This window comes from Acinonyx jubatus, chromosome C2 (assembly GCF_027475565.1).
Source record: "Acinonyx jubatus isolate Ajub_Pintada_27869175 chromosome C2, VMU_Ajub_asm_v1.0, whole genome shotgun sequence".
Taxonomy (NCBI): domain Eukaryota; kingdom Metazoa; phylum Chordata; class Mammalia; order Carnivora; family Felidae; genus Acinonyx; species Acinonyx jubatus.
In genome coordinates, this window is record NC_069384.1 from 66,283,588 (window position 1) to 66,310,629 (window position 27,042).

The following is a 27,042-nucleotide window of genomic DNA, read 5'->3' on the forward strand; positions in this document are numbered from 1 at the left end:
ACCATCACCACTTTTATTCAGCATAGTACTAGAAATCTTAGCCACAACAATCAGATTAAGAGAAAGAAATAAAAGGTATCCAAATTGGTAAGAAAGAAGTAAAACTTTCACTATTTGCAGATTACATGATACTATATATAGAAAACCCTAAAGATTCCACCAAAAACCTACTAGAACTGATAAATGAATTCAGTAAGTTCACAGAATAAAAATCGACATACAGAAATCTGTTGCATTTCTATTTACTTAATGAAGCAACAGAAAGAGAAATAAATAAAACAATCCTACTCACAATTGCAACCAATAATAATGAAATACCTAGGAATAAAATTCACCAAAGAGGTGAAAGACCTGTACTCTGTAAACTATAAAAACACTGATGAAAGAAATTAAAGATGACACACACACAAAAAAATGGGAAGATATTCTATGCTCACGGACTGGGAGAGCCAATATCGTTAAAATGTCTATACTACCCAAAGCAATCCTTAATCAAATGCAATCCCTATCAAAATACCAACAGCATTTTTCACAAAACTACAATAAATAATCCTAAAATTTGTGTGGAACCACTAAGACCCTGAATAGTCAAACCAACCTCGAAAAAGAACAAAATTGGAGCTATCACTCTCCCAGATTCCAAACTATACTACAAAGCTGTAATAATCAAAACACTATGGTACTGGCACAAAAACAGACACATTGATCATTGGAAAGAATAGAGCCCAGAAGTAAACCTATGATTTAATCAATTAATCTATGACAAATGAGGAAAAAGACAGTCTCTTCAACAAATGGTGCTGGGGAAACTGGACAGCTACATGAAAAAGAATGAAACTGGACCACTTTCTTACACTATACACAAAAATAAATTCAAAATCGATTAAAGACCTAACTGTGAGACCTGAAACTATAGAAATCCTAGAAGAGAGCACGGGCAGTAATTTCTTTGGCCCCAGCAACATTTTTTCTAGTTATGTCTCCTAAGGCAAGGAAAACAAAAGCAAATATAAACTATTGGGACTACATCAAAATAAAAAGCTTCTAGAGAACAAAGGAAAAAATCAACAAAAAAAAAGAACCTACTAAATGGGAGAAGGTATTTGTAAATGATACATCCACTAAAGGATAAGTATACAAAATATATAAATAACTTATAAAACAACACCAAAAAACCCCCACATAATCCAATTTTTAAAAGGGCAGAAGACATGAACAGATATTTTTCCAAAAAAAGACATATGGCCAACAGACATATAAAAAGATGCTCAACATCACTAATTATCAGAGAAATGCAAATCAAAACCACAATGAGATACCTGTCAGAATGGCTAGAATCAAAAACACAAGAAAACAACAAGTTTTGGTGAAGATACGGAGAAAAAGGAACCCTCATTCACTATTGCTAGGAATGTAAACTGATGGCATCTACTGTGGAAAACAGCATGGAATTTCCTCAAAAAATTAAGAACAGAATTACAATATGATCCAGTAATTCTACTACTGGATATTTATCCAAAGAATACAAAAATACTAATTCAGAAAGATATATGCATCCCTATGTTTATAGCAGCAATAACACAATATCTAAAATATGGAAGGAATCCAAGTGGTCCATCAATAGATGAGTGGATAAAGAAGATGTATTTATATACAATGGAATAATAGTCACAGAAAGGAATGAAATCTCACCATGTGTAACATGAATGGGTCTAGAGTGTATAATGCTAAGTGAAATAAGTCAGTCAGAGAAAGACAAATACCATATGATTTTACTCATATGTGGAATTTAGGAAACAAAACAGTCAAAGGAAAAAAGAGGCAAAAAAGCAGACTGATGTTTACCAGAGGGGAGGTGGCAGGGGGATGGGTGAAACAGGTGAAGGGGACGAGGAGTCCACTTATCCTGATGAGCACTGAGTAATGTATAGAATTGCTGAATCACTATATTGTATACCTGAAACTAATGTAACACTGTACATTAATTACACTGGAATCTAAAAACAATTTAAAAAAAAAGAATGAAATGAGTATAGATAAAGGCAGCTCTGGAGATTTGCTCTCTACCCTTTAGGTAAACATTGTCTAAGTACTTATTTGATTATGGGAAAGTCCTAAGAAGTTCGGACAGACTGAAAACTCTGGAATGTTTTGAGTTGTTTGTGACATTGTATTAGAATCCCCAGGGCTAATTCTCTGCCACTTGGACACTCAGACTTTCCCATGAATAACTAAGTAAAGAAGAGAACCAAAGTAAGCTAAATCCCTTTCGGATCTAAATCATTTCTGGAGTGGTCCTGAGGGAAAAGGAGTGTGTTGTAGAAAGAGGTGATAAACGGCTAGCCTCAGCTGAATGTTGAAACTGATAGTGGTTGAATTAAGATAGCTCCCATAACTATCGTATATGCAGCCAGTGACTGAGAGACTATATGCTTCAATGCCCATGACATAGACTGAGAACAAGATATGAGGGAAAAGAGTTGATGGACAGTTAATGATACATTCAAGAAGTATGCAGAAGCACCTCAGCAGACTGCAATGGGCCTCATTTGTAGTATCACCCAGTCAGACTGTCAGGCTTTCATGTGATTTATAACCCTGCCTAGGCTTTAGGATTCATTCATGGCAGAAATAAAGGCCTCAGTCTCAAATGTTTCCGTAACTCCCCTACATGACAGTTTTACAAAATGGAAAAAATAGTGTTTTCAGTAACAACCACAAAAATAGAGAATGATCCCCAACTATGTTGATTATCTACCATATAGTTAATTACCCCATGCTAAAAATCATAGGAAATACATACAAGTATAAGACATGACACTTAACCAAGAGTTTAGAATCTAATCAGGGAAATATTAAGTGTATAGAAATTAAACACACACAGACACATACACATATATACATCAAGACAATATGGAACAAATCAAAGTACTAGAGAAGTACAAACAGAAGGCAATAGACAATTAAGTGATTTGGAAATACAACCAGAGAATTTGAGCTCCAGGGTGATGTTTAAATAGTGGGAAATATTTGCCCAACAAAGGAAAATTGAGAGAACATTTTGGTTCAGAGGATGGTAATGTGGAAGTACTAGATATGATTACTGCATAATGAGGAGTTCAGTTTGGCTGCAATGAAGATTATGAGTAATGGAGTAGTAACAAGGAAGGCTGGAAAGAAGGACCTGAACAAGATATAGGGTGTCAAATGCCAGAGGTTTGAATCCTAAGCCTATTCTAGAGTAATACAACTTTTAAAGATTTTTGAGCAGTATAGTAATAAGAAAGAAGAGCTTAAGATTTATTCAGTGATGATATATAAGATATACTGGAAAGGTTACAAACTCAAAGAAGCAGTATCACAACAGTTAAGTGTATAGTGTTAAGAACTTATCTTAAGATATCGATGATGGAAAGGAAAAAGATATTTGAAGCCCACTGTGAGTAAAGTGACAGACCTTGATGATTAAATGAAATAAAATCATGGATAGCTATAAGCCTTAGGGAACAGAAGAACACTACTATGAGTTATAGAAATGTAGAAATTATAAAATGCTGACTTGGCTTGTAAATATCCAGCAGACGAAAATATGGAATGGGGATTGAGAGATAGAAAGCATTGTGAGGTAGCAAGTTTAGTCCCTAGTGTTTACGATAAGTAGAGCAATTCATTAAACAAAACCTTGTCAATTAAGAATCTAACATAGTAGCTTCCAGGAAAAAGATTTTGACTTTGAAGATAATCAAGTCCTGGGTGCTATAAACTACAGCTTTGAGGTATATACTGTCCTGATGAAAACCTTTCACATTTGCATTCTGAAAGCAGTGAAAAAAGTTTAAGCTCCTAGGACAAAGTCTGCTGAACTGAAACTATTTTTAAAATATAAACAAATATGTACACATTGTATTGCTGTCAAAACAATAGCTGGAAAGAGGGGCTTTGTTTGGATTACAAAAATGAAAAAATTATCTATAAATGTTAGATATTAAGTGTAATATGAATGAACACATTGTCTACAAAGAAAAATAAAAATTAGAACAAGTCTTTACAGGTAGGGGAGGGGCGCCTGGGTGGCTCAGTCGGCTGGGCATCTGACTTCAGCTCGGGTCATGATCTCACAGTTCGCAGGTTTGAGCCCCACATCGGGCTCTGTGCTGACAGCTCAGAGCCTGGAGCCTGCTTTGGATTCTGTGTCTCCCTCTCTCTCTGCCCCTTCCCCCACTCATGCTCTGTCTCTCTCTCTCTCTCTCTCAAAAATAAACATTAAAAAAAAATTTACAGGTAGGAGAAATGATCTTTTTACTCAGGCTAATCTTAAAAACTAGAATTTTCATATTCTGGACACTGGTCACTTTTTAAAATGGAAAATCCAACCTTTTGAAGCTCAGTTTATTTCCTATTTGGCCTAAGTACATGGCCTTGACAGAGTCAAGAACTGTCATGAAAGTGAAGGCAGTAATGTCACAAAGCAGAACCTGGCTTGGCTCATATAGTTCCAATTTTTGCCTCTGAATCTTGATAACCTGGAAGTTTTTAAGAAAACAGACCTCGATTAAACTACTGGATCCTGCTAAAAGCAGCAAAATTTTAGTATTAGAGATCCTCATTAGCTTTCTCTCAGAGTGAAAAAAAGTTGGGTATTAAACTTATTTAAAGTAACCCTTTTTACATTTAACTTTTTTGTGACAAATTAGGGTTGAGTTATATATAAGTATGAGATGAACTGAATCCTCTCTACCCTTAATTCTACCAGATGACCTATTGCTAAACTGTCACTGTAAGAAGGCACTGAATGATCCCTATACCTTCATTCACTGAACTATGACAAATTCTGGAAATATTTATGTGTGTGTTTAAAATATATAAAACAGCCTCCATCTCTTCATTCTTTTGTGACCAACGGAGAGTTTTGTGCACAGAAAATCTGTAAATGGATTTTTAAATGGAATGGCAGATTTAAAGTAATTTAAGTAATGTCTGTGTTTCTCTAAGACCACACAGAATCTGTGAGATGGATAATACTGTCTCAGAGTTCCCAGATAATATGTATAAGAATGTGCTTATCTTTTTTTCTATGGAGACGAAAATTATAAAGAAAGGCTCAAAAACTCCCAAACAAAGATCAGAAAGAGAACCAGACACTCACTAGTCGGTCTCTGTCATTTTGGAGTGATGACATAGCTTTTTTTAAACTCTGGACTTCAGCTAGGCTGGTCACAGGCTGGGCCGCAGACCTCTGCTTCCCCTCCTCCAACTTGCGGAATTTCTGCAGTTCATTCAACAGGTGATCTCTCTCATTCTGTAGACTGGCCATAGCCTTGGAAAAGGACTGCACTTGACTGTAAGAATCTTCTAGTTGTGAGGACAAGTGAAGCAGTTGCTCATCTTTGGACAAAAGCTGTTGGTTAAGTTTCTCAAGGTGAGGCAAGCTGCTATCCTCAGTGGAGTTCGCTGAAAGGGCAGCTTTAGAAACAAGAGCATCTCTCTCCCTGCTTAAGAGGCCCTGTTCTTCTCTCAGTTGTGCCAGCTCCTGGAGACTGGCCTCGTATTTCCTTTTCAGTTCATCAAGCTCCTCATTGGCATGATCTCTGCTATTTTGTAGGGAGTTCATAGACCTTCCAAAAGACTGGATTTGTGCTGTGAGATCTTTATTTTCTTTGGTGACCATGAGTAATTTCTGTTCCATCTCCACTAGATCTCTTGCTAGCTCTGCCACTCTCTCTTCTGCAGTTTCTGTTTCATTTCGCATTATCCCGGCATCATGGTGAAGATGCTTTAATTCTTTCTTCAGTTTATGTTCAATTTCACCCACTTTCTTGGCAGCTTCCTTCTGAACACAAATCAACTCCTTTTCCAGTTCTGTAATTCTCTTCTGAGAGGAGGAAAGGGTAGTACTTAACTTCTGTACTTCTTCTTCTTTTACTTTTAATTGGGCCTGAAATATCCCTAAAGTTCCTTCTTCTTGCAAGGCTGTCAACTGTTTCTTTAGCTGAGATATAGATGCATTCAAGCTCTCAATCTCTCTAGACAAACTTTGTTTCTCCTCCTCTAGAGCAAATGAGGACCTCCACAGATCCTCCTTTGCTTCCTCAGACTCCTTCAGCTTTCCTTCCAATTTAGCACATTCACTTTTTAGCTCCTTATTCTGCTGAAGTTGGGCTTCAAGTAGTTGTTTTTGCTGGCAGTCCTTTCTTGATATCACTTGGTTCAGGTCTTCTCTATACTGGATCAGTTCTGCATCTAATTTGGCATTCTCAGAATTGAGATCATCCATATGACTTCTCAAGCATCGAATTTCTTCTTTAAGCTTGTTATTCTCAGCAGCAGCTTCTTGGATGAGTTGATCTTTTTCCAAGATGACAGAGAGATGTCGCTCTTCCAGCTGTTGGTAGTCGCCTACTATGCGGTCTCGGTCATCCTGGAGAGAAGACATGGATTTAACGAAGGAATTCAACTGAGCCTTCTGCTGCAAGTTTTCCTTCTTGATGGTTTTCAGTGTTTCCATAAGCTGGTTGGTTTTGTCAACAGCTTTTTTGTTCTCCTCTTCTAAGACAATATTCTCCTCTTCCTCCTGGGACAACAGGTTTTCCAATTCTTTAATTTCTTTATTATGTTGCTGATGTAGTTCAGCAACAGCTACTTGGATTGCCTGTTCCTTGGCAGAAAGCAGGCTTATAATCTTCTGCTCCTTCATGCTTATTTCTTCATGCAGCCTACTAGTCAGTTGTCTGGAGGCCTGAAGATCAGTCTCTAGCTGTTCATAACTGAACTTACAATTCTGGATGTCAGCCTCTTGCTGCTTTATGATTCCTTCCAAATTCTCTTTCTTTTCCTTACATTTTTCTAAAGAATTATTTAAATCAGTCGACTGGTCTCTGAGAATCTTAAGTTCTGATTCCAACTTAGCTAATTCATTCTGAGAACTGTGGTACAGATGCCGAGTCTCTTCTAGCTGGGACAAAAGTTCTTTGTTTTCCCCTTGCAGAGTATCACAGACCTTTTGTTGAAGCTGGACCTCTATCTGGGCCTTGGACTCCCAAATTTGCTTATCATGTTCAAGCCTGGAAAAAAAGAGAAGAGGTCATTAATTACAGATTTCAAGGAAAAACTACCTGATGCCTAAGGAACACATACAACAAGTACTCAGACATACAAATGAATCAATATTTATGATTCAAGGTGCTCATCCTTTTAATGAAGAGATATTTGTTCTATTGAGTGCTCTGTATTAAAGGTATATTGTACCTAAGGGTATTTCAGTCATAAACTCCCAAATATGTTGCTGATTTTAGTGGCATGACTTTGCACACTCTAGAAAGCAATATTTTCTATTTTGTTTTACTTTGCTCCAGACAAGCTAATGTCTAGCTTCTTAAAGGAATTATCTTGGTGTGACAGACCATGAGGAAACCTGTCTCAGAGCAGAAAAATCCTATTAAAAGTGGAGGAGTACCAAGTGTTAGTTCCTGAGCTTGAAAAGTGATATAAAATTGGTGTTAGAGGAAAAGAACTCTAACAGGTATATGCAGTATGAATTAATGTGAAATATAGGGAAGAGAAAAGAGGAGATCATTTAGGAAGCTAAAGCAGTCATTTGGGAGTACCACAGTAAAAACCCAGACAAAGATAGTGGAAATGAAAATGAAAAGGGAGAAATCAAAGAGATCTCTCAATAGAAAGATGGGAAGAGAAGCAAACATGGATATTTCACCTTAATACTAGTCAAAAATCACTGAAAAAAAAAAAAAAAGAAGTGAGGGAGAATATAGCTTCTAGAGAAGTCTAAGCCAAAATGAGTCCTGTAATATCAAAGGCAATAGAAATAGTTTAAATAGTGACTTTCTTTGCCTTCAGTTACATTTAGAAGAGCATAAAACTTATCCATTTACCTGGAAATGTTGATCTTCAATTCTTCCATGTGGATGGACATCTGCCTAAGCTGATCCTTTAGAACACTGCAATTCTCCTCTTTGAGTCTAATTTCTTCTTCTTTTGTTTGAATAGCATCACTGAATTTCCTCTCCCACTTCTTGGCTTCATCTATCACCCTGTCCCGATCATCCTGGAGGGAAGACATGCTCTTAGTGAAAGCTGCAAGCTGGGCCACAGTACTATCAAGGTTTTCCTGAAGTTGCTTAACTTCCTTGTCTTTCTTGTTCAAAGTAATCTGAACCTCTCCAAATGTCTCTTCCAAGTGGACTTTCTCTCTACGCAAAGCATCCAGTTTCTCTTGCATGTTCTTCTTCTCTTTCAGGTGTTTCTCTTCTACCTGCTCCAGTCTCCGCTCCAGATCTTCATCTTTTTGTTTCATTTGGCTTTTAACTGATTCTTTGTTGGACTGAAGCTCCTTTTTCAACTTGAGATTATCTGCTAGGACCCTTGCTGCTTCACTTTGAGTGTCATCTAGCAGTACTTTGAAGCTAGCCAATTCTGTTTCTGCCTTCTTGCGGTGTTCATTGGCTTGAGCCAGATTTTCTTTGGTTATTTCCAAATCTTTTTGGGACTCTGTTTGAACAAACTCTAGGGCCTTTACAGTTCTCTCCAGAGCACTAATTTTCTCTTGATACCTGATGCAGTCCTTCTGCAGCTGCTTTACTTCTTGTTGTTTTTCTTTTAACAGCTCTTGAAGTTCCTTTGCATGGCTTTTATTGCCAGGTTCCTTCTGAGCACCTTGTATTTTCTCCAAATATTCCTTTCGTATTTCTGATTCCACCTTAGTTTTCTCCTTGACTAACTGCTGCTTTTCTTCTTCCAATTCACTCACACACTTTTTAAGGTTCTGCATTTCGGATTCCAGTAGCTCATTTTTTATTTGGGCATCTGTAACATCCTGATAGTAATTCCCAATGCTTCCATTAAGTTCTGCTAATTGATTCATAAGCCTCTCTTCCAAATCATCTTTCTCTTCTTCTGCTGTCTCCTTTAACTTGGTAACTCTGGCAAGTTCTTCTTGCATTTGCTGATTTGATAGGTTTATTTTGGTTATTTCTTCCTGAAGTATTTTTAGTTCATCATCCTTTGCTGATATTTGACTCTGTAAGGTACTTCTCTCATTTTCTAAAGTCTGGTTAAATTCTCTTTCTTTATGCTTCTCTTCCTCTAATTCAGCAATTTTTTCTTTGAGCTGATCAATCTGCTGCAGGCAGTTATTAATTTCATCATGTGAACTGACATTCTCATTTTCATCAGGCTTCTCGGCACTGCTCTCAGATGGAACAGATTCTGAATATTCAGGCCTTGTGCTCATGTTCAGAGAGCTTTGTTCATTAGAATCACCTGGGACAGACTGTGTTGTCCCTTCAAAGATATCCCTTTGGTTATCAGGTTTCTCAGTGGCCTCCAGGCTACCTTGTTTGGATACAGTACCTTCAACCTGATGCTTTAAATCTCGAACCTCTTCACATAGAGAGTCCTTCTCAGTCATTAAAGCCTCAAACTCCTTAGAAAGGGTTTTATACTCTGTTTTGACCCTTTCCAGTTCTTCTTTCAAGTTGGAATTGGAAGAAAGAAGTGCTTCCACATCATCATTCGATGTACCTCCTCCAGAATGTACCTCTGCTCTAAGCCGGTCATTCTCTTCTTCCAATTCTAGGATTTTCTGTTGTTTAGATTTAGCAAACTTTCTCATCTTTTCTTTCATTTCCTCCATTTCCCGTTCAGCTTCCTGTAATTGCTTTTCTGCCTCTTTCTTGTTTGCTTCTGTGCTTCTCAACTTGCCATACAGTTCTTGCTTCTCTTGCCTCACAGTTTCCACGACATGCTGAATCCTTTCTGCCTCATTACTAACATTCTCATACGACTGCAGAAGGATTTCATACTCCTTTTGTAACTCTTTGTGTTTCTCTTGCCACTCAGCGCTTTCTGCAATCTTAGAACATTTCAAAGATTCAATTTCCTTCACTAAGTTTTTCTTGTCTTCAGTAAGATCCTCCAGAGCTAATTTCAGACTTTCACAAGAGCCATTGAGACTTTGATTTTCCATTAAAGATCTGTCCATTTCTGTAATGAGCTTGTCTCTTTCTTCCTGAAGAAGAGCTAACTTTCCTAAGAATGTATCTTTTTCTTTATTTTGAGCAGAAACTTGGCTTTCCACATCTGCCAGAGACTTAGTGAGATGTTCAATGGTTTCTCTGGCCAAAGACAATTCCTCTTGGAGACTTTTGTTTTCTTTTAGTGCTTCTTTTCGGGAAATAAGAGCAGCTTGCAGTTTCCTCTGTATTTGTTGTTTTGCTTTACTTTCTTCCCCAGTCTCCTCTGGTTTTTGCTTCATTTCACAAAGTTCCACCTGCAACTGCTTTATCTTCTCATCATGTTCTTTGGCTTGCATTTCCAGCTGTGTATGGAGAGCCTTGATTAAATCCTCTTGTTCCATTATCTCTGTCTGTACTTTCATAAGCGCCTCTTCTTTCTCACTAAGCTGTCCAGAAAGGTATCTAACTTCTTCTTCCTTTTTGCTTAGGAGTTTCTGCAATTCATCTAGTTCAGGCTGTAATTCTCTTAAATGTTCTAATCCAGCAATTTCTAGCTGACTGCTTTCCAACTTCTGCCTCAGGCTTTCTGCATGGGTTTCAGCCTCATGGGATGCTGTCTTCAGGCTCCGGATTTCCAAATCCTGTTTGTTTATCTGCTCTTGTAACTGAAATACCTCTTCTGATTTTTTAGTAAGCTCACTTATCACAGAACTAATCTTCAATTCCAACTCCTCTTTCTGGGCCTCTATCTCTTTCAGCTGGTTCTTAATCTGGACAACAGAAGTACTGCTCTGCAGAGCATCTGCATCTCTAGGAGAAAGCAAGTCAGATTCTGAAACAGATTGAGCAGGTTGCTGCTCTGTGGCTTTGAATAAAGGTTCTTTTAAACTTTGATTTGGAGGTCCTGGATCCTGCTGGTCGATGCTCAGGAGTCTTCTGTCTACAGACTCCTTTACTTGAATCTGGAGTTGTCTTAGTTGGTCTCCGATGTCTTCATTTTCCTTCCTCTGCTCATCAAATTGATCTCGTAAGTGATTATAATCATCCTTCTGTTGCTTTAGTTCCTCTCTAAGATGTCTTTCTTTTTCTTGTGCCTTCTGTAGAATCGCCTTTCGAGAGGTTAACACCTCCTGTAGTTTCTTTTGAAGTTGCTCCTTTTCTTTTTCAAGGTCCAGCATCTTTTCTTCCAGCTCTGGTTTCCAGTGTTCGCCACTGCCCACACCAGGTGGACTGATGGCCACTGTTTCTTTTACAGGTGCTGCTGAGTCTCCATCACCTACATCCTTGTTACCTGTGGTTAACTTTTGGATAACTGCTTGGTTTTCAATGATTTCTGCTTGCAGCAAATCTATTTTGTTTGTCTTCTCTTGCAGGTTCTGATTCATCTGTTTGATCACAGCCTGTAACTCTTCTTCAGCTGCTACCTTCTCTTCTAAATCCTTCCTTACATGCTCTAGCTCCACCTCTTTCTCAGATATTATCTGTTTTAAAGAAATTTCTATTTCTTGGCACTTAGCAGTCACACATTTTTCTGAGTCTTCTTTGCTTTCTTTGTCTTCTTCCATTTCTCTCTTCTCACTCTCATTGAGTGGGATCTCTTTCGTAGATTCATCTTTCACTTTGGCCAATTCCTCTTCTAATCTACTGACTCTCTGTAGAAGTTCCTTTCTGTTAATAAGAGCTGCCTGGAGCTTTCTCTTTCTCTGTTCACTTTCTTTCTTTACAAGGTCTAATTCATGCTGAAGTTCTTCTTTACTTAGGAGCCCTGCTGGGTTCAGCTCATCATAATTCTGTTTAAGGCCAGAAACAACTTCTTTATCTTCTTCTATCTGCTCTTTTTTTGCCTCTTCAGCCCTGGATAATAAGTTCAACTGTTCTTTAAGAGTCTTAATTTCAATCCCAAGAGAAAACTTCTCCTCATTAAGCTGAACCATTTTCTCAGTCATACTGAAGCTGATTTCCGTCACTTGCTGATCCTTCTCTATGATGGTTTGTCGGAGGGTTTCCACATCTCTTTTTTTCTCTAATAAGAGTTGATCCATTTTTGCTATTTCAAGTTCCTTCTGTGAAAGAGCCTGAGAAAGTTCTTCCATCTTATTTGATATATTCCTTACACATTCTGCACCTTCAAGAACTTCATTTTCCTTCTTCTCCAGCTGGCTTTGCAGGCTTTTTATCAGTGCACTCTGCTCAGAAAACTGAAGCTGCAAACCATCGAGTTCATTCTGCAAAACTTCAATCTTCACATCTTTAGATTTGGCTTCTATGCTGAGACTGTGGATCTGTTCAGTAAGCAAGTTGTGATGAGTCGTTTGACTTTCATAGTCAAGTCTTCTTTGCCTTTCTGCTTCTGCAAGGCTCACTTCCAGTTGCTGTACCTGAGCCCTCAGTTCCGTTACCACACTAAGTTCCTTCACTTGAGAGAGAAGTTGGTCTCTTTCTTCAGACAAAGCAGTGAATGCACTGTTGGTATTTTCGGCATTTTTCCTAAACTCATCAATCAACTGGGTTAGGTTGCTGATTTCTTTAGCTTTCTCATCTAAATTTTCCTCATAGATTTCCTCTGCTTTATGAGAGCTTATCTCGAGCTCCAAAATTTGCCTTTTTAGCCTTTCCAATTCATCCTGGTGACACTGACAAATTCCTGGTACAGCAGAAAGGGATTTATCAACATCATCCTGTTTGGTTGATTTTAATTCCATTTCAGTGTCATTTAAAGATATTTCTTCAGATGTTCTATTTTGATGTTTAGTACTCATCTGCTTTTTTTTTTCAAGTGTTGGAAGACTGCTCCCTTCATGTGGCATTGGGGGAAAATGTTGCCCTGTATCTTCAGGCAATACTTTCATGCTAACTGTAAGTATTCCTTCACTTTCTGTCTGCTTCATTTCTTTCTGGTCAGGGACCTCAGCGTCCCCCTCGGCCTTTTTCCCCTGGAGCTGCAGCTTAAGAAATGCAATCTCTTCTTGAGCTTCTTTCATTTCCAGCAATAAAACGGACAGTTCTTTATGTTTCTGAGAAAATGTGTTGTCTAAGACATCCTGTCCACTCTCCTCAGCAGAAGAGCTACTCTTGCTGAGTCCGGTAATATCAACCATGTTGACCTATTTTTTAAAAAAGAAAGGAAAAGCCTCAATCAGATGTCTTATAAGAAAGAGCCTAACTAAAAACTCATATTTCAGGCATTTTTCAAAACCTGAAAATCTCTAGTCCAAACCTCCTTCCATAAAGCTGCTAAATACTTTTAAAATCAGTTATTATTTCCCAAACTGGACCTCTGTGTCAGAGTACCCTGTCAATCCTGTATTGAGGTCAAGCCATATTCATAAGACCTGTATAGTAGCCTGGAACTCCTTTTCTGGATATCCCGTACTTGGGAAACTTTTTCTTTGGATTAAAATTCCTATTTGTTTCTCTTGAGAATTGCTTAAAAATAAAAAGAAAAGCAGGAAATGCATTAAATTTTGTTTGATCCCACACCAAAAAGGAAGTTATGAGATCCTTTTTCCTAAACTCTCCGTTGAAATGGGAAATATTACATAAGATAGCCATTACCACCAGATAAGTGGATTATTAAACAAGTAGGTTGAGATAAACTACCATAATCAAATAACCAAAAAGAAGTTCTACTGAGGGGTGGGTATGAAATTACAGACTTGTCTGACAAAATATTAACCATTATTATTACAAAGATAGCTGTGTTAGACTGCTTAATCCATATACATTGTTTCTATAATTGTCTTCCTAGGAAACAAAATCAGTGAATCTCCTGGTAAATTTCATTAGAACTTTACTAAATTGAGTTTGGAGACAGTGTACACAATGAAATCTCCACCTTTGCCAATAGCACCGTTTTTTTTCCCCCGAAAAAAATTCCAATTTGATAGGAGGGGAAAAATCCCCATAGGATTGTCAAATAATGTAGTGGCCAAGAGTACAAGCTCTGCAATCCAACTGAGTTCACATCTTAGCTCTGCCATTTACTAGCAAAAGCTGGCACACAGTAAGTATCCAATGAATATTAGCTACTATGTTGGTAACATTCTCAGCCATTGAATAAGAAAAAATATTCATCACTTTAAAATTATTATTTCAAGAAAGGTTATAATTTTTCATAAGCATTATTTTTAATCATTTAAAATTCTCTGCTGTCTGCATTATTCATAATCAAATTTCTGGAGATTAACACTGGACAGAGTATTTAAGCACATGGAAAAAGCTCCTTTTATAATTTCTTCAGGTCACATGCTTATTTATCCATCCCTATATACACTAAAGACCTGATATAGTCAAGACATCACTTTCTCCCAGAAGACCTCAATATAATTCCTTTTTTGTTCTCTCTCTCACCCTAAGTATACTTGTTTCCTCTTCTCCATCATGCCACTTCACTCACTCTCTTCCTTCCCTTGGTCACACCCTCTGCTGCTCTCCATGAGATCTACTAAGTTCAATCAACTTTTTGGCTCAGGTGAAAAATCAATGTTATCCCTAAGATATATACCCAATGTTATACCAGAGAACTTTGTTTTTTCCAGCCACTCTCATTACTTTTCTGCTAATACTAGCCTTTCCCTTTCAGCTGAGCTTACACTTTCTATGCACCTTTTCTACTCACTTTCTCTTACCCTAAAGGATTATCTTAGGCACCCTTCCTTTTGCAATTTCTTTGTGTGTGTGTGTGTGTTTTTTTTTCCCCCTTTCTTTTCCCTTGTTCTCTGTTTTTGTGTTCTCCCTTCTGGTATTGTTTTTCTCTTTCTTTTTTTTTTTTAATGTTTTTATTTATTTTTGAGACAGAGAGAGAGAGAGAGCATGAGCAGGGAGGGGCAGAGACAGAGGGAGACACAGAATCCGAAGCAGGCTCCAGGCTCTGAGGTGTCAGCACAGAGCCCAACATGGGGCACGAACTCATGGACCGTGAGATCATGACCCGAGCTGAAGTCAGACGCATAACTGACTGTGCCACCCAGGTGCCCCTGTTTTTCTTTTTCTTAAGAAATTACCATCTTTCTTACCTGTTCCTCTTTTTTGATCTAAGTTATCTTGTTTTCACTAGATACTACTGCTAAGCATCTTAAAACATTAAGCACCTGCTTGGCCAAACACGACTCATTTTTACTCTGCCAGTATCCATATAATGCTATAACTTTCAAATTTTAGTTTCCTTTTGCCAAGTTTGTGAACAGCACATCAGCAGTCCCATAAAAAAATACTAAATATAAGTATAATGGTTAATTTTATTGTCAACTTTGCTAAAGCATAGTACCCAGATACGTGGTCAAACATTATTCTAGAATTATTCTACATGTGTCTGTGAAGGTATTTTTTAGGTGAAATAAACATTTAAATCAGTAGGCTTTGATTACCCTCCACAATGTAAGTGGGCCTCATCTAATCAGTTGAGGCCTTAACCAAAAAAAAAAAAAAAAAAAAAAAAAAAAAAGACTGACCACCTCCAAACAGAGGGAATTCTGCCACCAGACTGCCTTTAGACTCGAACTGTAACTCTTCCCTCGGTCTCTAGCCTGCTGGCCTACCCTCTAGATTTTGGATTTGCTAGCTCCCACAATTGCATGAACTAATTCCCTTAAAATAAATCTCTCTCTCTACATATATACACACTCCCTATTTTGTTTCTCTGAAGAACTCTAATATAATTAAGCAGACACTTCTGTTAAGAAGTTACATTATTCTTCAAGGCCACTTATGACTCTATCACTGACTTCTTAAAACAACAGAATATTTAGGAATCACACATTCTTATAGTAATTTTCAGGTTATAAAAAGCACCATTCTTCAAAAATATTCTTTTGAGCATAATCCTAAATGAAACTATACCAATTTAGTGGAGGGGAACTAGAGATTTTATCTAATCTCACTGAGAAACTTTTCTGAGATGGGCAGAGAAGTTGAGATAAATAATAACCCAGTATGAGAAATGAATTATCAAATCCCAAACAAATGGCTACTATACTTGTATTCTGGTTCAGGACAAATAAAAAAAAAATCCAATATTTTGATATAAATGAGACCAAATGGGAAATAATAACCATTATAACTTTCTTAAATAGACCTCATTTCTAGATAATGTAATTCTCTGTCAACATTAGAAAGTTGCTGAAATGTTTAGGTTTGAAGCTAACTTCTCTTGATCTAGTTCACATTCTGGTTATTTTAAGAACATATCACTTACCTCACTGACTTCTCTATCTGCCTCTCCACTTCTATTCTGAGCCTCCAGGAGAGTAATCTGAGAAGACAGTTTTTCTGAAAGCCACAAAATAAATATCCTTAGATGATTTATGTAGAGTGTTTGAGAAAACAGAGACATGATTGTGTGTGAGGCTATTTGAGATGCATGATATAATCCAAGAAGAAAGAAATAAACAAAATAGTTTTGGGAAGATAAAAGGCTTATTTTATCAAAAAGAAATGGCAAGAGAAGACGTGATATAAGACAATGGTGGGGAAAAAGACAGAATGGTTCTAGGTGATGATAGTTAATCTGAATGAAGTATATAAATAGTGGAGGGCTTTAGAGGAGAAGGATGCCAGAGCATGTGAAGAGTAGCAGCTATTTCTGTGGCACAATTTGGGACTTCTAGGGTAATAAATTTGCCTTGATTTATCCATAACCCTACTGTGTTCATAATATACATCTTACATTCATACAGCACTTAAAGGTCTTCAATGTTCTTTCACATATGTTTATAAAGACATCAAATTTTAGCACTAGAACACAGCTATCTAATCTCCTCAATGACCATATAAAGAAAGATTGAAATGACATGACCTACAGCTAGTTCACAGAGAGCTGGGATCATAATCCAATCTTCTAAATTCTACCCCATGTTCTATTTTGATACATATATCTAAAAAGGGTAGTAGTACCTTGGAGGATAAAAACACTGAGTATTAACATGCCCCCAAGAAGTTTATACTCTTTTTGAGAAGCTAAGACAGATATATTAAAGGTAAAAAAAGCATTTTATACTACATCTAAATGTCTTAACATGACCTACATGGGCTCTCATGAGTTGACCCCACCTATTCTACAACCTTTTCTTCTGCACTGGCCCTTTTTTGCTCACTCTCCTCCCAAAATACTGGCTTTATTTCTGTCTGCAAACATATCAAGTTTATTCAGATTTCATGGTATTTGCACTGCTTTTTTTCTCTGCTTGGAATGCTTCTTGCTTGGCCTTTTTGCATGGCTGTCCCCTTTTCTTCATTCAGGTTTCAAGTTCTCAGAGAGGCCTACCCTAATGACTCTAATGTTGCTTTCCTCTTCCCCCAGGCATATTTGCAGTTATCTATTTTATTTTATTTTTATCCTAATACTTACCATGTTCTGAAATTTTCTTATTTATATATCTGTTCATGGCCTATCTTGCCCTGTAATATGTTAGGCAAGTTATCACAGCAACTAGATTACTGCTTGGCACATAGAATAGGTACCACAGAAATCTGCTAAATGAATGAATGACAATTCATGAAACAAATGAATTTGAGACAGTATATAATGTGTTCAGACATCTCACAAGATTATTTGAGGAAGAGGTACAGTGGTAGAAACGGAAGTGCAAAAGGGGAGTTGAATAGAATATGACACATAAAGCAAAGGTAACCTAAAACCAAACACAAAAACTAATACAGAAAACCTTAAGGGCAGTGATCCTTGCAGGAAAAAGCAAAGAGAATGGAACTTGTGTAACACCTCTAAACTATAATGAGCTACATGTCGGTGATAGGCACTGTTTGCAAAACTGCAAAATAAGCATCATGGATAAAGTCTCAAAGAAGTGCTTTAAGTGGGTTGATTAATGAGCTGAATTTGTGGTGTTCTTTATATATTAGCAATGGTGGGAACAGTCTAATACAGATATATAATCCCCAGCTAAGTAGAACTGAAAAATGGTTAAGGTGGAAATACTGTCTCTAGAGTTTAAGAAAGGTACAAACTTGGGGCACCTGGGTGGCTCAGTTGGTTAAGCATCTGACTTCAGCTCAGGTTATGATTACACAGTTCGTGAGTTTAAGCCCCTTGTTGACAGCTCAGAGCCTGGAGCCTGCTTCAGATTCTGTGTCTCCCTCTCTCTCTCTCTGCCCCTCCCCCACTCGGGCTCTGTCTCTCTCTCTCTCTCTCTCTCTCCTTCTCAAAAGTAAATAACCATTAAAAAAAATAAAAAGAAATGGTACAAACTTTACTTGGTAAAGTACCCTAGTTGAGGTCTGAAAGATGAGTAAGAATTAGCCTGACTAAACGAAAGGGATAGGGTTGTAAGTAGTATATAGCATGAGCAAAACTCAAAATGTTTTCTACTTTTGGACCTTTATTTTACACTGATCTCTGTTACTTCATCCCCAAAATGTATTACCAGGAATACCCTTTCTCTCATCATTTTGCCTCTTTAAAAATTCATCCTCTTATTAAGGTCCTATTCAAGCCATGCTCCTGAAAAGATCCTGTGACCACTCCAAAATACTGATATCCTGCAGCATTTACATCCCATAATGTAAAATGTTATACTTACATAAACACGGGTATGATGCTCTAATTGGTCATTGTGTATTAATCCTATCTTTAATAACCACCAGCTGTGCTAAGATCATTGTCATTGAATCAGAAAATCTACATGTTATACATGTATAGTGATAAAAGTAGAAGCATGTGGGTTGAGAAGACAGAGAATTATGGTTTTCATGTATACGTACCATTCTCAGCTTTCAGCTCCTCCAGCTCTATAGAACTAAGGAGCAAAGCTCTCTTTTCATTCTCTAGTTCTACCACTTTCTTCTGCAAAAAGGCAATATTCTCCTCAGTGACTACCTAAAATGTAGAAAGACAACAAATTAATGATTCTCAGTGAAAAACCCTCACATAATGCCCAGATAGCCTCTGGCATTTTTGTCTTCTAAAAGTTCTCCAGCCATGAAAATACTTTAAATATGGCATCTACTTATTTGCCTAGCTCATCTTTAAAGTAATGCTTTTTATCAGAAGATAGAAAAATTTTCACACAAACTTCTAGTTCATTGGCTTTCAAATTTAAGAATAGGCACTGGATTACAAAGACAGAAATCTCAAGTCTATTGCACAAGAAAAAACATTTTCAGGTCCATAAGTAACATTACAAAGTTTGCTTAATGCCACTTGATAACCAGATCACTCTCTTGTAGGAGACTAAACATGAAGAGTGACTCCCAAAGAAGAACAGGGACAAAAGTTAATATATAATCTTTAAAAAGAAGAAGAGCCATAACTGTTTTTGTTTTTTCCAAGGGTAATAAAAATTATCTTGTGCTTCATTTATGCATCCATATTGGTTTTGTTTTCCTAGTGACGCAAATATCTCATTAGGACACATCTTTAGTTGTCTGTCGTTTTATACAGGTTTTTCTCCGCCAAGGGGATTTTCTATACAACTCTTCATAAAAGTGTAGAATTTTTGAGCCTTGATAGTCTTTACAGCCTACTCAGCCCCAAATCTTCACTTAATGTTTAAAGAAATGGCAAGAGATGAGTTTAAGGATTCTATGACTTATTCTAAGGGAAGTTCCCGGTTTGCATTACAAGGAGCAAGTAAAACACTGACAGAAAAGCCTCAGAATGAGATCTTGAAAAACAAGGAAACAGACTTTGGGGCAAACACACCTGCCAGAGTGTGAAAAGGAAAATCAATGAAAGAAGAAAAAATGAATTATCAAATCCCAAATAAGAAAAAACGGTACAGCTAAATCCAATCGTATCAATAATTACATTAAATGGACACTAAACACTCTAATAAAGTAGAGATTATGAGAAGAAATAAAAGAGCATAACCAAACTTTATGCTGCTTTTAAGACATTCACTTTTTTTTTTTTGAAATTTATTGTCAAATTGGTTTCCATACAACACCCAGTGCTCATCCCAAAAGGTGCCCTCCTCAATACCCATCACCCACCCTCCCCCCCTCCCACCCCCCATCAACCCTCAGTTTGTTCTCAGTTTTTAAGAGTCTCTTATGCTTTGGCTCTCTTCCACTCTAACCTCTTTTTTTTTTTTTTCCCCTTCCCCTCTCCCATGGGTTTCTGTTAAGTTTCTCAGTATCCACATAAGAGTGAAACCATATGGTATCTGTCTTTCTCTGTATGGCTTATTTCACTTAGCATAACACTCTCCAGTTCCATCCATGTTGCTACAAAGGGCCATATTTCATTCTTTCTCATTGCCACGTAGTACTCCATTGTGTATATAAACCACAATTTCTTTATCCATTCATCAGTTGATGGACATTTAGGCTTTTTCCACAATTTGGCTATTGTTGAGAGTGCTGCTATAAACATTGGGGTACAAGTGCCCCTATGCATCAGTGCTCCTGTATCCCTTGGGTAAATTCCTAGCAGTGCTACTCCTGGGTCATAGGGTAGGTAAGACATTCACTTTAAAGAAAGAGTAACTTGAAAGTAAAAGGATAGAAAAGAACGTACTATACAAACAGTAAACATCAGAAGACTAGAGTTCTTTCATTAATATCAGATAAAAAAAGAACTTCAAGTAAGGAAATGTTACTAGAGATAGAGTAACATTTTATAAATGAAATAAAGAACATTTCCTCAGAAGACATAAAATCATAAATGTAAAGGTAATTAATAACAGAAATTCAAATTACGAAGAAGCAAAAAATGACAATTAAAAGGAAAAATAGATAATTCCAGAATCCAATAACTAGAGAATATACATCCTTTACAAGTGCACAAGGTATGATCACCAAGAAAGACCACAGGCTGTATCATAAAACAAGTCTCTAAAAAATGTCAAAGGATTTCAAATCATATACAGCATATTATCTGATCACAATGAAATCCAATTACAAATCAATAATAATAAAATATCTAGAAATAAAACCAAATTTCTAGATATTAAACAACACACTTCTAAATAATCCACAAAGAAGAAATCGCAAGGAAAATGAACAATAAAAAATGAACAATAAAAAATATATCAAACTATGGACTTTGAGAGAATTGTGTAACTTTAAACGAAAAATGCTTATATGAGGGAAAAAAACTTAAACCTTTGATATAAAGTTCTACCTTGAGAGGTTAGCAAAAGAACAACAAAGTAAAACCAATTAAGTAGAAAGAAATACCAGAAAGCAACAATCAATGAAAGTGAAAACAGACCAGTAACAGAGAAAATCAACAAAGCCAAAGCTAGTTCTTTGAAAAGATTTAAAAAAAATAAGAAGTGGAATAATTGCTAGTAACACTGCTCAGGAAAACAAAGCATAAATTGAGGGAATTTTAATCAAAGTATACACACTTGCAGTGAGAAGATGAACAAATTCTGTCCTGGAGAGCTAATTTACAGCACTGTGATACACAGTTAATGATACTGTATCACATACTTGAAAGTTTCTGAGAGACTAGATCTTTAATATTCTCACCACAAAACAGAAGTGATAATTATGTGACATGATGGAGGTGTTAGCTAAGGCTAAAGTAATCATACTGTAAAATATAGATGAATCAAATCAATACTTTGTACACCTCAAACTTATACAATGATGTATCAATTATATCTCAGTTTTTAAAAAACAATAGGGACTGGGGTGAGGGTGAGTGCCACTAAAAAGCTATGGGCATTAAAAGGATAAAGAGGGAATATTATAACCAACAATATGACAAAAACTAGACATCTTCAATGAAATGGGCAAAATCTCAACAACAATAACAAAAAAACCCAAACTGACATATGATGAAAAAAAATCTTATTAGCATTATACCTGTAAAAGAAATTCAATTTCTTTCTTTCTTTTACAATTTTAGACTCAGACGGTCTCACTGTTGAATTCTTTCAGACATTTAATACCAATCTTAAACTCTCAGAAAATAAAAAGGAACACTTTCAAGCTTGTCTTATGAGGCCAGCACAATCTTAATATAAAAATCTGACAAAGATATTATAAAACAAAGAGAAAATTATAGACTGATATCCTTCATGAATATGGATACCAAATCCTTCACAAAATAGTAGCAAATCAAATTCAGTAATGTATTAAAGGGATAATACTTCATGACCAAGTGGGATTTATCCCAACAACACAAGGTTGGTTTAATATTAAAATACTGTACCACATTAACAGAATATAAAAGAAAATCCATATGTGCATTTAGAAAAATGCAGAAAAAGCATTTGACAAAATTTAATGCCAATTCTCAGAAAACTAGAAATAGAGGGGAATGTCCTCAATCCAGTAAAGGACATTTATTGAAAACCTAAAGTTAATGGTAAGCATAGTTAATGGTAAAATATGGAACATTTTCCCATAAGATCAGGAACAATGCAAGAATCTCACCACTTTATGAAATAGTGTAATGAAAATGAAGGTCCTAGCTATTGCATAAAAAAAAGAAAGACATAAAGATTAGAAAGAAGTAAAAGTCATCTTTATTTGGAGATGACATAACGGTTTAGAAAATCCAAGGAATCTATAAAAAGAGACTAGAACTAATAAAATGAATTTTTGTCAAGTTCAGATAATATAAAGTTACTAAGCAAAATTCAATTGTACATTTACATATTAGCAGCAAACAGCTGGAAACTGAAATTAGAATAATTCCATCTACAATAGCATCACCAGGCATGAACTACTTTGGAATAAACTTTTAAATGTGCACAGCCCCTCCAATGAAAACTACAAAACATCACTGAAGGAAATTAAAGAAGATAAAAATAAGTGGGAAAATATACTACATTTGCTCATGGATTGATAAGTTCAGTAGTGTTAAGATGTCAATTCTCCCTAAATTGATCTATAGATTCAACACAGTGCCAACTCAAAATCCCACCCAGCTTTCTTTCGTTTTTTTTTTTTTAATACAATTTGAGAACACAGACTATATACTTTCTGTGGATATGTACCTGTAATAAAGCGATCTTGAATAGAAGAACAAAATCAAAAGACTTATACTACTTGACTTCAAGACTAACTACACTCTACAGTAGTAAAGACAGTGTGTTACTGGCATAAGGACTGACAAACAGATCAAGACAACAGAATACTAAGTTCAGAAATGGACCTAGTAATCATTTGATTTTCAACAAATATACCAAAGAAATCCAATGAGGAAAGTAAAGTCTTTTCAAGAAATAGTGCTGAAACAACTGGACATCTATATGGGGGAAAAAAATAAGCCTTGATCCTTACCTTACACTACACACAAAAATTCTGAGGTTCAGAGACTTAACTGGGAAGGCTAAAACCGTAAAGCTTGTGGAAGAAAACAAGACAAAAACTTCATGACTTGGCATTAAGCAAAGGTTTCCTAGTTAGGGCACAGAAAATTATAACAACAACAAAAAAAAATAGATAAATAACAGGTTTCATCAAAATTATAAAATGTCTACTAATTAAAAGACATGAAGAATATGAGTAGGAGGCAAGCCACTGTGTGGGAGAAAATAGTCACGAAACAGATTTGAAAATAAATTGGCATTCAGGATATATAAAGAATCCCTACTACTTGATAATAAAAAGACAAAGAACTTCAATTTTTAAATGGGGGAATAACTTGAAAAGACACTTGATCAAAATAAGATATATAAAGCCAGGAATCTCAAGAAAAAATGTTCAATATCATTTTTCATCAAGGAAATGCAAATTAAAACCATGAGATACCACCAAGCACCCATTAAAATGGCTAACATTTTTTAAATTGACAATATCAAATCTTGGAAAAGATGTGGAACAACGAGAACTCTCATATATTTTAGGTGGCAATGTAAAATAATACAACCACTTTGGGAAATGATTCGGCAGTTTCTTATAAAGCTAAATACATACGCTACGGCCCAGCAATTCCTCAACTAGTATTTACTGAAGATAAATGAAAACGTATGTCCTCACAAATACCTGTACAAGAATGTTTATAGCAGCTTAATTCATAATGGCCAAAGCCCAGGAAATCATCAACAGGAAATTACAGCACAGTCATGCAAAAGGAAAATGCAATATATTCACAAAATTAAGTACTTCTCAGCAATATAAAAAGTACAGTATGATATATGCAGCAATATGGATGAATCTCAAAACAGGCTGAGTGTAAGAAACTTTACACAAAAGAGCACATATATTTACATGACTCTGGAAAACAGGCAAAATTAATCTGTGGTGAAAAAACAGAACATTGGTCATCTCTAGAAGGTTAGGATGTGATTGGCTTCAAAAAGGTATGAGAATACTTCGTGGGGAGATAGTGATATATCTTGATAGGGATTTGGGGTAACAGTAGTGTATGCATTTGACAAAACTCAATGAATGGTACATTTAATATTTATACATTTCATGTTTTATAAATCTTACTTCAAAAGAAAAAAACTATAAATAAATATTAAAATCTAGTCAATGATATGCATGTTGGAATATTTAGAGAAAAATGTATCTACAACTTCCTGTGAAATACATAAAAAATTAAGATGAGGTAGTAGATGGATAAATGGGTAGATGTTTTATAAAGCAAATACAGTAAGATGTTTTGTTTTGTTTTGTTTTGCTTATTTTTTAGTAAAATGTTGATAGAACCCAGATAGTGGATATAGAGGTATTCATTATCATATTCTTTAAATTTTTTGAAATTATTGAAAAATGTCTTTAAACATTAGAGGGAAAAGTTGTGATTTTGAGAACAGAAGAGATTGGAAAGCTAGATGCTAGAAGCCAGGAAACAAAAATTTTTATCAGGGTACAGTACTGCCCAGGGACCATGGAACTCTGCTGGTCAATATGTCTGTCAGTTTGGAAGGGTATAGCTTATAACGGAGATGAATGAATCCAGTTATCCCAGCTTGACACTAGCCAATTAAGAGCATCAAACTAACTCTCCTTGTTCTGATAATCATGCTCCGTAACAGCCTTATGATGATTACAATCTAGCTTCTCACAGAGATTTTTACAGAAGGAAAAGAGAATATATGGGCCAATCAACAGCTAATTGGCAATTAAAGTTTCTACTGTTACTTAATGAGAGCATTATGATTTCTATAATAGACTTAAACATCTGGTTAGATGAAATTGTGTACATTAAAGCTGATCAAATCTCAGTCTACCAAAAACAAAATTGACTTCTCAGCTGATAAAAGGGATTATAAAATCAAAAATAATGATTTCTTTCCAAATCAGAATTCTAAGACCTTAGAATCAAAAAGGCTCCTGAGATCATGGTACTTATTATCTATTATTTCCTCATTAATCAGTGTTGAGACACTAAATTAATGGCTTTCATGATTCCTTTCAAATGGAATCACCTCCAAAAAAGCATCTTATCAGGGCATCTGGGTGGCTCGGTTGGTTAAGTGTCTGACTCTTGGTTTCAGCTCAGGTCATGATCTCACAATTTCTTGAGTTTGAGCCCCATATTGGCCTCTGCACTGACAGTGTGGAGCTTGCTTGGGATTCTTCCTTTCTCTCTGCTCTTCCCCTGCTCACATCCTCTCTGTCTCTCTCAAAATACATAAATAATTTTTTTTAAAAAAGCATCCTATCAGGCAGAAGAGACAGAAAGTTTATACTACTTTCTGGAATAAATTCTCATTAGAGCACTCAAGTATAGATATAGCAAAGACAGATCATATTCGTAAGAAGTAAACATTTAATTACCTGTGTATCCTCAGTATAAACATCTGGGAGAGAAGTCTGAGATGCTGCTTCGTGTTGCTGCAAGGTTGGTCTGCTTAGAAATTTGACTTGCTCTAAGGAAAGGAAAGTAGGTAAATAAAAATGATTTCTGCTGCAAGTCTGAAACTTGGTAAATTGTTATCTTCTAGAGATATACCACATGCTGCTTACTCCAGTTATCTTTTTTTAAATATTTTTTTTAATGTTTATTTACTTCTGAGACAGACGGAGCATGAGTGGGGGAGGGGCAGAGATAGAGGGAGACACAGAATCCAAAGCAGGCTCCAGGCTCAGAGCTGTCAGCACAGAGCCCAACATGGGGCTCAAAGTCACAGACCATGAGATCATGACCTGAGCCGAAGTCAGTCACTCAACCGACTGAGCCACCCAGGCACCCCTTACTCCAGTTATCTTAATTAAAATTATGCCAATGTCATGTTTTAACTGTTCACATGCTCTGAAGGACCAAAAGGCATCTCCGTAAACCACTTCCTTAAAAGGTAAAATAAAACAGGATTAGAATTTTTTACAAAGTCATTTTTCCTTAACCCCTTGAAAATGCCTTTAGTATTTTTAAATTTTATTTTCTTCACTCTACACTGAATCATTATGAGTCCCATCAAGATAATATGGCACAACTCTGCACATAAATATGGTCCAGTTAAGAGGACAGTGTGCTCATGTAATACACTGTTCCCATGTAATGCCTTTCAAGGCTTTCTGGTTAATGTTCAACTCCTCAATACAGATCTTCAACTTAAGTTTTTCTAAAATCTTTCCTTCAAATGTATGCCAATCTCTTCAAATTAAATTAGAAGCATGTATTACTTTAATAATAAAACTTTTAAAAAATAAGTTTTCATTAGACCTTCTTAAAGGATAAAGATTTTCCTTAAAAAGAACTTTTTATCTTTAAGAAAAGCATTCAGATCCATCTTTACAAGTAAGGATGATTCCACACCATTCAGTTTCCCTACCTATGTACCTAGATCTAGCCTGAGTTTCCCAAAAATTAATTCAAATCCTACTCATTTATTGGGTAAAAATAACAACACAAGAAACAACAGGTGTCAATGAGGATGTGGAGAAAGGGGAATCCTCTTACACTGTTGGTTGGAATGCAAACTGGTGCAGCCACTCTGGAAAATAGTACGGAGGTTCCTCAAAGAGTTAAAAATAGAACTACCCTATGATCGAACAGTTGCACTACTAGGTATTTACCCAAAGGATACAAAAATCGTATTCGAAGGGATTCATGCACCCCAGTGTTTATAGCAACATTATCAACAACAGCCAAACTATGGAAAGAGCCCAAATGTCCATTGACTGATGAATGGATAAAGATGTGGCATATATATACAATGGAATATTATTCAGCCATCAAAAAGAACAAAATCTTGCCATTTGCAAC

General features: G+C 36.2%; 1 protein-coding gene across 7 annotated transcripts in view; it reads right to left on the minus strand.

Annotated features, from left to right (window-relative positions):
• GOLGB1 (golgin B1) overlaps positions 1 to 27,042 on the minus strand; it is an 87,656-nt gene that overhangs the window by 24,102 nt on the left and 36,512 nt on the right. For all 7 annotated transcript variants that reach the window (XR_008297688.1, XR_008297687.1, XM_027060959.2 and 4 more), the window contains 5 exons: positions 25,614 to 25,705; positions 18,687 to 18,801; positions 16,165 to 16,238; positions 7,890 to 13,075; positions 5,147 to 7,061 (listed from right to left, as the gene is read on the minus strand). Coding sequence is in view for 5 of the 7 variants with exons in the window: in XM_027060959.2 (XP_026916760.1) it covers positions 5,147 to 7,061; positions 7,890 to 13,075; positions 16,165 to 16,238; positions 18,687 to 18,801; positions 25,614 to 25,705 (7,382 nt within the window). In the remaining 2 variants the exon portion in view is untranslated. The remainder of the gene's footprint in view (positions 1 to 5,146; positions 7,062 to 7,889; positions 13,076 to 16,164; positions 16,239 to 18,686; positions 18,802 to 25,613; positions 25,706 to 27,042) is intronic.